This window comes from Nothobranchius furzeri, chromosome 2, assembly GCF_043380555.1.
Source record: "Nothobranchius furzeri strain GRZ-AD chromosome 2, NfurGRZ-RIMD1, whole genome shotgun sequence".
NCBI lineage: Eukaryota > Metazoa > Chordata > Actinopteri > Cyprinodontiformes > Nothobranchiidae > Nothobranchius > Nothobranchius furzeri.
Window position 1 is genome coordinate 17,268,912 of NC_091742.1, and position 11,428 is coordinate 17,280,339.

At 41.4% G+C, this 11,428-nt stretch overlaps 1 protein-coding gene across 1 annotated transcript; it reads left to right on the plus strand.

Annotated features, from left to right (window-relative positions):
* The first annotated feature begins 1,728 nt into the window (after positions 1-1,728).
* cox7a2b (cytochrome c oxidase subunit 7A2b) lies at positions 1,729-8,312 on the plus strand. Its single transcript, XM_015948267.3, has 4 exons — positions 1,729-1,866; positions 3,100-3,189; positions 7,929-8,013; positions 8,096-8,312. The coding sequence occupies exons 1-4, from the start codon at positions 1,849-1,851 to the stop codon at positions 8,152-8,154; spliced, it is 252 nt and encodes an 83-aa protein (XP_015803753.1). The 5' UTR covers positions 1,729-1,848; the 3' UTR covers positions 8,155-8,312.
* The last annotated feature ends 3,116 nt before the right edge of the window (positions 8,313-11,428 follow it).

Here is an 11,428-nt window from a genome sequence, read left to right on the forward strand (position 1 = left end):
AGGGCCGTTCCTCCCAACCACACCTCTCCAGGTCTCATGTTGGTTTCCCACATTGAAATAAATCAATATTCATTGCTGCTTTGTCTAAAACTTTCAGAGCATCAACTAATCATCCTACAACAAACTACTTTCATTAGATAATACATACATGACTGTCATCTGGGATGCTATGTTCATCCCGCTATGGTCGTCTCCAGTTGTGTTAGGGTTAGTGTGTTCATTCTATAATGGTTCCACTAATTCACCGATACACTCAACAGCTTCCAGATGTCAGTTTATGTGCTGAAAATGAAGTGTGTGTTTTCTAAAGGCGATGAAGCCGGTGGACTACGACAGATCTGAGTTGGTAAACAATTTTCCTGCTGGTTATTTTAATCATGTTCAAATGACAACGTTTATCTTTTTCCAAGCTGTTGCATATGTAAGTAAAATGTATGTTACTTATTTTTTCCCCAACTTTATTTTCATTTATTGACATTAAAATAAAAATACAAAACTAAATTGCTAAAAGCCAAAATGAAAAAGAAGAAAAACGTATGTTATCTGCCCCCTTTAACTAAAATAACATTAATACAAATGAAACAATCATATGATTCTTAAAAAAATTGAATAATATAGAGTTCCTGGACTGGTTGGTCGACACAACCTCAACCCATGAATTGAAAAAAAGAGAGAAAACAAGTTAGACAGAAAGAAGCATAAAGTTATATACCTATATACATACATATATACACATATGCATACATAGACTTGTTCCCTTGTTCCCTTTTTTTTCTTTTTTTTTCTTTCATCCTCCCCAACCCCCGTCCCCTCACGCGTTTATGTAACAGATCTATATAAGTTAATCATTTCATTTTTTATCTCTTTTTTTGAAAGTCAATAATGTTTTAGCATTCTCAAGAACTATATGTATTTAATTTATTCCACAATTTAACTCCATATATGGACACACAATGTTCCTTTATGAGTATCCGATGCCTAAGTATATTAAATAATTAATGTCCTTTTAAATCATATTTGCTATGTCTTTTTGTAAATCTTTTGATGAAACCTGCAGGTGTGTACCCTTTGTTTGCATTACACATCCATTTTAAAATATTGTAGCCCACCAGAGAATTTTAGTGTTTTTAATTTTATAAATAATGGATTGGACGGATTTCTGTAGTTGCTCCTTGTGATTATTCTTATTGCTTTTTTTCTGTAAGATGTAAATGGAATTTGTGTAAGTTTTATATGTTGTTCCCCAGATTTCAGTGCAGTAGTTCAGGTATGGGATCAGTGAGTTATATAACAAACATAGGGAATTATTATCAAGTAACCATTTTGCTCTATGTAACACCATAGATCTATTTCCCATGAACAGTGATGTTGCAAAGACTATACATCCTAGAAATGGAAAACTGGCAAAGATGGAAAGGAAATTAAGTCAATGCACCATTTAAATGATGGCACTACAAGCTCACTCAATAACAATTTCATCTGCATCCACTTGAATGTAAGGATCTTCCAAGACAAGACATTGGCAATGACTGCGGCATGTTTGTGTCGATGGTAAGATTGATTTACTCCCATGAACATCTTGGTAAGCAAACAATATGAAAAACTGTAAAAATGTTGTTTTTAATTAGCAGGCTGCCGTTTACGCTAGCTGTGATGCACCATTTGACTGCTCAGCAGTAAGGGTCACACACACGCACTCTGGCCGCCGCTCTTCAGCATGCAGTTTAGCGGAGATCCCGCAGGGGGCGACCAGGTGCGGGAGGAGCGTTGAGTCGTGGTAACGGAAAGTAGAAGAAGAGTCTTCCGGTGTCCTTGTGCTGAAGACGCGACCACAGACGGCTCACCGACATGTTCAGACACATGATTGTGAGTTGATTTTGGTTTGTGTTCGACTCTATCGTGAAGTTGAGTTAGTTTCTAATGAATCAGAGGAATCTAAGCAGCAGCTTCAGCTAATCGCCGCTAGCCGAGGGCAGGCTACTTCCGTCCGGCTCGTGCTAACCCTCAGCCTCCAGGAGATGGTTTTAGACGGCGGTGAAGCTAGTTTGAAGTTAAACGTTGGATATTCCACAGACTTTGGTTCCCACGGTCATCGATAAGTCTTCATGCCGTGTGCTGCGCCACAGACGGCGGTTAGCTGGGTTCCAAAGACTCGCTACTGGGAGCAGTGGTCCGCCTAGGCACCATCAACAAATTTGTAGTCCTTTGTAAACGAGTACAAAAAAAAAAAAGTCAAAGCTTCCAGAACAATTTCTTAAATGGCTCCAAATTGCATCAGAGTTGTGTGACTAAACTACATTTACAAGACACAGCAGTTTTTATAACTTTTCACAAAATCTGATCTTTTTTATTAAAATTTATATCCAAAATGAAGGGACATTTTGTTTCAGTACCTCCTAGGTTCATTTATTTTAATACCCAAAACCATTTCTTAATGGTGCTACTAAGCTAGACCAATGAGACACAGCAGTGTTTAACACCTTTCATACAATTAGATCTTTTTTGTTAGGATTTTATCCTAATAATCAGATCTTGAAAAATGTGAAAACAAACTGCTGTGTCTTTTTTGTCTGGTTAAGTAACACCATTGAGAAATGGTTTTAGGTATTCAGACTTATTTACCTTGGAGCTATTGAAAAAAATCTTGTCTTTTGGATAAAAATTCTAATAAAGATCCGATTGTGTGAAAGGTGTTTAAACTGCTGTGTCTTGTAAGTGTAGTTTAGTAGCACAAGTCAGAAGTCATTTTGAGTCATTCAGGCAATTATTCTGGAAGCTTTAGATTTTTTTTGTACTCGTTTACAAAGGACTACAAATTTGTTGATTGCTCCTAAGCAAACCACCGTTCCCATTGGTGAGTCCTCAGAACTAAGCTTACCGCCGTCTGTGCTGGTGAGCACGGCATCGGCATGAAGACTTATCACTGACCTAGTGAACCAACGTTTGTCGAATATCCAACGTCCAACTTGAAGCTGACTTCAGCGCGGTCTGGTTTAGTTGGTGTTTAACTCGGTCCATTTGGACCTCAGTAGTTCTCTTCCACCCTGTAAGTGGGCCTGTGGGTAAGTGAGGACCTGACTACTTTGCTGCTGTTTCCAGGCCTTCCAGCAGGTGGCGCGGCGCAGCGTCAGCAGCTCCATCCGCCGGCAGATAGAAAATAAAGTTCCAGAGAAACAGAAGCTGTTTCAGGTAAAAGCACCACGGCTCCTCACCCATAGTCTGATCTCAGAGCTGCAACAGAAGAGCTTTTGTATGTTGCCTCTTAACAACTTCTAACGTAGCTATACTCACTCTGTGCGGCCCAAAATCAAGGCCACACTGGTTTGTCACTGGATTGCCTTTAGAATCAGAATCAGCGGTACTGTCATTTCACCAGCATCCTGGGACAGAGATTGGACTCAGCAGCACAATCTGACAACATTCGGTTTGACTACGACACATTCTGTTTCCATAAGCTTCTGCTACGTCACCAGATCTATCTCCATCCAGTGTTGCATCAATGTCTCACCAAGATCTGGCACTGATGATGGTAGAGTCTGACCGCTGCACAAAGCCTTCTCCAGCACATCCCAAAGATTCTCACTGGGGTTAAGGTCTGGACTCTGTGGTGGCCAATCCATGTGTGAGAATGATGTCTGATGCTCCCTGAATCACTCTTTTCCTGTCTGAGCCTGATGAGTCCTGGCATTGTCATCCTGGAATATGGCTGAAGATGGAATAACCCGGGCATTCAGGATATTCAGGTAGTCAGCTGACCTCATTCTTGGAGCACATCCTGTTGCTGAACCTAGACCTGACCACCTGCAGCAAGCCCAGATCATAGCACTGCCCCCACAGGCTTGTACAGTAGGCACTAGGCATGATGGGTAGGGATGGGTAACTTTGACATTTGAATAAACATTACCAATTCCTGGTACCTATGAATCTATACCAGTACTTAAAGGTTCCAATTTTCGATACTTTTGAGTGTTTAATAATTATTTAAATTGTTTTTTTTAATTAAATATGTATTATTTTCCCAATATATAACCATATTTGATAAATTTGATGATAAATAACATACATTCGTATTTTATCATCGTAGTGTTGTACAAAATTCTTCAACATGAAAACCTTTAACAACAACAGTTTCTAAATAACAACAAAAACAAACCAGCTCCGTGTCCTTGTAGTTTATAAACTGTGTGATGGTGAGTCCTTGTAGTATTATAAACTATGATGGTGGGTCCTTGTAGTTTTATAAACTGTGTGATGGTGGTCCTTGTAGTTTTAAAAACTGTGATGGTGGTCCTTGTAGTTTTATAAACTGTGATGGTGGGTCCTTGTAGTTTAAACCTGTGTGATGGTGGGTCCTTGTAGTTTATAAACTGTGTGATGGTGAGTCCTTGTAGTTTTATAAACTATGATGGTGGGTCCTTGTAGTTTTATAAACTGTGTGATGGTGGTCCTTGTAGTCTTAAAAACTGTGATGGTGGTCCTTGTAGTTTTATAAACTGTGTGATGGTGGTCCTTGTAGTCTTAAAAACTGTGATGGTGGTCCTTGTAGTTTTATAAACTGTGTGATGGTGGTCCTTGTAGTTTTATAAACTGCGATGGTGGGTCCTTGTAGTTTAAACCTGTGTGATGGTGGGTCCTTGTAGTTTATAAACTGTGTGATGGTGGGTCCTTGTAGTTTATAAACTGTGTGATGGTGAGTCCTTGTAGTTTTATAAACTGTGTGATGGTGGGTCCTTGTAGTTTTATAAACTGTGTTATGGTGGGTCCTTGTAGTTTATAAACTGTGTGATGGTGAGTCCTTGTAGTTTTATAAACTATGATGGTGGGTCCTTGTAGTTTATAAACTGTGTGATGGTGGGTCCTTGTAGTTTTATAAACTGTGTTATGGTGGGTCCTTGTAGTTTATAAACTGTGTGATGGTGAGTCCTTGTCGTTTTATAAACTATGATGGTGGGTCCTTGTAGTTTATAAACTGTGTGATGGTGGGTCCTTGTAGTTTAAACCTGTGTGATGGTGAGTCCTTGTCGTTTTATAAACTGTGTGATGGTGAGTCCTTGTCGTTTATAAACTGTGATGGTGGGTCCTTGTAGTTTTATAAACTGTGTTATGGTGGGTCCTTGTAGTTTATAAACTGTGTGATGGTGAGTCCTTGTAGTTTTATAAACTGTGTTATGGTGGGTCCTTGTAGTTTTAAAAACGGTGTGATGTGGTCCGTGTAGTTTTATAAACTGTTAATTACACTGAAGCAAACATCTCTGTTGTGAACTACATTTACTGTGCATCTTAATTCCTGTTGCCGTTCTTTTTCAAACTAGATTTTTCCTTGTCGGAAGAGGAACTTCCGAGGAGAAAGTGAATGCAGCATTAGCTATGTAAACAAACAGTAAGCCATCAAGCTAACGTTATCTTAAACAGTTTCTTTAGCAGCTGGAGCAGATTAAGATGCCTCATACTCAGATCGTTGTTGCTGGTTTCATCATCACCCAACAGACCATCGCATTAGTGAAGTGAAGCCAAACTTTAGAGCGTGTTCGCTTTCTTCTGCCTCTTGTCAGTGCGCACCAGGGCAGTTGTGGCTTCATCGTAGCTCATCACCATCAGTGTGTGAATGTGAGTGTGAATGGATGAATGATACACTGTAGTGTAAAGTGCTTTGGAGTCCTTACTCTGAGAGGAGCAATACAAGTGCGGGTCATTTATCATCTATCACATTCTAGTCAGTGCCTTTAAAAAGTACCTAATTAAGTACCCATCCCTACTGGAGGGCCCATCACTTCATCTGCCTCTCTTCTTACCCTGATGCACCACCACTCTGGACCAGGGTCCATCTGGACTCATCAGACCAGTTTTAATAAAGCGTTGGACAGTTCTGAACCCAGTCTTTAGGGTTGGGCATCGAGCATCAATTGGAACTGGTTCCAACTGTTCATTTTTCCCGGAATCGCTCAACGTTTTTTATTTTGATTCCTAGTTTCAATTCCTAGAATGCTGACGGAAGAGGAGTCCGCGGCCGATCTCCGTGAAAAATAAACGGGATCTGCAAATTGTGATCAACGCTTTTCAGAGCTGATCACACCAGCTGTCTGTGTGCAGCACCGAGTCCCGTCCCCCCCGGATATAAACAAACGTGTCTGCCGAACTTTTACTCCGTAATGTAAACTTTAACTCCTGAAGCATAGAGGAAACTTGTTAAAATACGTCAACACGTTGGATTTAATAGAAGCTTTAAAGAACAAACTCTGGACGGTGTGAGGTGAGTTTGTCTCACTGCAGAAATAAAAACACACACAGAGCGTCAGCAGGCTTAACAACAACCTGTAGAATAATTAAAGTCATCATGCTAGAGAAGCTTCTCTGTGGTGGACCACACCAGCTTCTGCCACAATAAATAATTATAATAATAATAAATAACATTTGAATTTCCTTTCTGAACTATTCCTGTTGAGAGTTTTAATGTTTAAAATCTGTTAGATTGTTGCTGACAGCAGCTACGTTTAAGTTTCTGTTCTGACTGAATGCTGCTGCAGCATGGAGGTGTAGTTCTCAGTCATCCTGGACATGATCATCCTGAGAGTTTTAGCTGAAAACAGCTAGACGTTTCTGGATATGTTGGAGACATTTAGCCTCTCATCCCAGAGGCTTCTTCCACACTTTGGTTGTGGTCAGAAACAAACACACTGGTTGTGCTGCACGTCTTTTTCTTTTTTTCTCCAAAACATGTTTTTGTCTAAATGAAGGTGATGGTGTTGTTCATAGAATTAAAATTCATGTTGAAGTTAAGATTATTTCATCAAGTAGGACCTGTGGTTAGCTGGCTCGTGTAAAACATGTCATGTCTTCAAAGAATCGGAATCGATAGGAACCGGAATCGAAACGAGGAATCGGAATCGTTCAAAATCAAACGTTGCCCAACCCTAATCTCCTCAGATGTTTTCGCTGCTTGATGCCGATGATCTGACCCTTCTCACACAGACTAACATCTTCTCCATCACCACCAGATGTGTCCTTCCATGCTGACGTCATTAGGGCCATTTTGGGGGTGCTTCAGGCCCTGTAGTATTTTGGGTGGATATTTTCCGATGGATATTTTTTTTTTCCAGTTAAAACTTTAGTTATTTTAAAATTTCTGAAAAAATATCTGTTTGTCCTCAAACACCAGTCATCTACAGTCTGGCAGCGTTTCATGAACAGCCGCATTTTGCACAAAAGGTACATCACTGCCACAAGTCACGCCGCACGTCACCACCAGCTCTGACAGAAGAGAGGAAACATAGGGAAGAGTTTTCTGTCACCGGGAGCATTCCTGCAATGAATGACAGCAGCAGCTGACCAACCAGTGGTTAAATGCTCCCAGCTAGATCCATGGAGGAGGAGCGACAAAGAGCTCTTCCGTAGGTCATTCATCCCCTCATCAGTTTAACTGGTACTGGCATTATCCTGGTACACAATAACACCTCTGTGTCCCTTACAGTATGCTGCATAGTTCTGGAATCCAAGTTTTTCATTGTTTAGTTGTGGCTTTTTTCAGTGGTCAAAGGTTGCAGCACTAGCTTACTGCCTATGTGAATTTAAATGTACCTTTTGTTATTGTTGTTCTTCAGCAACACCAGCCAGGACAGTCATCACTGTGTCCTGAGTGGTAAATGTGGTCTTAGCATCAGCGTCACGTCGTTTTGTTGGAGGGAAACATGTCATCTAAATGTTAGTGCATGTGTCACAATTATGACCAATAAACACAGGAAGCCTGTTGCAGCAGGTCACACATTGATGATGTCACAGTGCGATCAAATGCCAGTAACGAAACTGATGAATTCTGTATAAATACTCTCCAGCAACCTTCTAACCTAACTTGGCTTCATGGTTATTGTTGTCAACAACTTGAAAAACAATCCGACTCTGTAGTCATGTCCAGTTTTCTGTTCATGTTTCAGGAAGACAACGGGATTCCGGTTCACCTGAAAGGAGGCACCGCTGATGCTTTGCTGTACAGGATGACCATGAGTCTCTCTGTCCTAGGTGAGAACATCTTCATGCTTTGACCTCATAACCTGGTTAATGAGCCACGAAGAACCCTAACCCTGCCGACTGTTCCCTGCAGGAGTTGGTTATGTTCTGTACGAGTTGGTGAAGGCGTCTTTTCCTCAGAAGAAGGTCTAACTCATCTCCAGCTGTTTACTTCTATGTTCTCCTGTGGACCAGCTGCTCCAGGCCCAGATCAACCTGAAAGTCCTCTATCATGTTGTGGTTTTGTTTCATGTTCATGGAGTGTTAACTTATTTCTCCAATGAGGATCAATAAACAAAATATACCTCTCATGACCAAAGCAGCTGTTTGTTTGTGCCACTGCAATCAGCTATTCAGAGCCAACGCTAACCCGGGTCTACTGTGAGATGTAGCAGGCTTACATTGGGGTTCTGGTTGGAGCAAGCTACCTTCAGAATCACATCCGCACCTGGAACAGGTTCTGACCCAGATGGACATGGCTGTAGAGTAGGCGGGTAGTTTCTTGTGGGATTTGTTAAAGATGCAGAAACGAATTGATGCAGTCCAGTAGAAGGTCACGGTCATTTAAGGTAATAAATGATCACAATATTCTTTAAGAAAGGCTTGAACATGTTGAAGGGATCAAAGGAACAGTGCTAGGCTGGTTTAAATGACCTGTATTTGATATATCGCCTTCTGGAGTCCTAGACCACCACCAGTAGTCAATGGGGGTTAAGTGTCCTGCCCAAGGACACAACAACAGCGAGGGACTAAGTGGGGCTCGAACCTGCACCCATCCAATTATGGGGCGAGCACCGAACTCCTGTGCCAACATCACCCAGGTTTAAATCCTACCTGTCTGACGGATTTAATTTTGTTAATGTACATTATAAATTCTCATACTCCAGGGTTACTTGTGGAGTACCACAGGGTTCAGTGCTTGGACCAATTCTTTTTACCATATATATATGCTTCTAATTGGTAAAATCACTAGACAGCATGGGATAAACTTCCACTGTTATGCTGACGATACTCAGTTATATCTATCCATTAGTGATGTGTCTGTCGCGAACGAACCGGCTCTTTGAAGTGAACGACGGGAGCCGGCTCGTCATTAGGAGCCGTCTCCCCCCTCTTGCTTTGGTGTTAGCTACAGGCGATTGGTCAACATGTGTAACTGCGTGTCCAGACTGTCCACACACAGCAGTAGGGGCAGGGAAGAGGGAGGATCAGACTCAGACACACAGCAGAGTACATGTGGGTGGAGGGAGGCGAGAGGGAATGAGGAGAAGGAAAAAGGCGTGCAAGAGAGAGGAGAGTGCGACGAAGACACTGAGAAAATCAGCGCCAGCAGTCGGAAAGTGGAGATTTCTTAAAGTGTTCAGTTATTAAATCCATAGAAATGATAAATATTTTACATATAGTTTAGCATTGTTTTGGTTATAAATGTACTCTACGCAACAGAAAATCTGAGGAGCCACTTGGGAGTCGAAAGAGCTGGCTCTTTTTGGTGAGCTGAGCCAAAAGAACTGGATCTCTAAAAAAAGCCGGAATTCCCATCACTACTATCCATTAACCCTGATGAACCTAATCGGTTAGTTACATTACAGGCTTGTCTTGAAGACATAAAAATTTGATGACTGAACTTTCTGCTTTTAAATCAAGACAAGACTGATGTTCTCATCTTTGGACTTGAAATTCAGAAAAGGAAATTGCTTAGTCAATCACCTGACCTGAATGGCATTAAATTAGTCTCTGAGAACAAAGTTAGGAACCTTGGCGTTATCTTTGACCAGGACATGTCATTCAAATCCCACGTTAAACAGGTTTGTAGGATTTCCTTTTTCCACCATCGGAATATTGCTAAGATTAGAAGCATCCTTTCCAGGAGTGATGCTGAAAAACTAGTTCATGCATTTATTACATCAAGACTGGATTACTGTAATTCATTACTCTCAGGAAGTCCACAGAATGTAGTTAAAAGTCTTCAGCTTGTCCAAAATGCTGCAGCTAGAGTTCTGATGAGAATTAAAAAGAGAGATCATATCTCTCCTGTCTTAGCTTCCCTACACTGGCTACCTGTCAAATTCAGAATAGATTTTAAGATCCTCCTTCTCACAAATAAAGCTCTTAATAACCAAGCTCCATCATACATCAGTGATCTGATTGTTCCATACGTTCCTAACCGAGCACTTCGCTCTCAGACTGCAGGTCTACTGGTGGTTCCCAGAATATCTAAAATTAGGATGGGAGGCAGATATTTTAGCTATGAGGCTCCTCTCCTGTGGAACCAGCTCCCAGCTTTAGTCTGTGAGGCAGACACCTTGTCTACTTTTAAGACTAGGCTTAAAACATGTTTATTTGATAGGGCCTATGGTTAAAATCTGATGTTAGCCCAGATCTGGACAAGTGGGGGAGTAGAGGGAGGTGGAGTATACAGTCTGTAAAGACTGCCCTGACTCCAACATGCCTCCATCTAAAAGGCTAGGTTACCCAGAGTTATCTCTGTAGTTATGCTGCTATAGGCTTAGGCTGCTGGAGGACACACTGATCACTTTCCACACTCGACTACTTTCTTCTGCAATCTGCTCTTTAACTGTATTATTTCCTGCTATTTCAGCTGTTAACTTTATTTTTTCTCTAAGTGTTTTTCTCCCCAGAAGAAGCTACAATGATGTTCTGCTGAGCTGTGGTGGCCTCATGAGGGGGCCATCCGCTAGCACACTGCTGCTAACCACTTAAACATTCTCCCTCTCCTGATAATAACATTTTACTTTCTTTGACATTGAATGTGCTACTACTAGTTTACCCATTTAATTATTGATTCACTAGGATAAATACAATGAAGTTTATCTCTCACCAAATAGAATATTTACAAATCACAATGTAACCATAGAAACACTACTTGGTATATATGTTGTGTGTGTGTGTGTGTGTGTGTGTATGTGTGTGTGTGTGTGTGTGTGCGTGCGTGCGTGCGTGCGTGCGTGTGTGCATGCTCTCCTCTCAATCCCCAGGGAGCTGTGGTGGATGGCTGCTTATACACATCCAGGATCCCCTGGAGGTTTGCTAGACAAGGCTCTCAGTCATCCAGGTCATTGTAATCCAAAAGCGTTCAACTAAAGGCAACTTAACTTTGGTTTCTTGAAAACGTTTCACTTCTTATCCGAGGAGCTCTGTCCATTCTGTGTGGACTATAGGAGCGTCCAGCAAATAAGTTGTAGCTGTTTGTTGTTTTTTAATGAGCAGAAACGACTGATTCCCCCCTCCTCTCCATCCCCGTGAGTCATGGTGGATGACTGCTTATACTGAGCCAGGATCCTCTGGAGGTTTCTTCCTGTTAAAAGGGAGTTTTCCTCTCCACTGTCGCTGCATGCTTGCTTAGTATGAGGATTGCTGTAAAGACTCTTGACACTAGTCAGTGACTCGATGCAACCTGCTGGGTTCC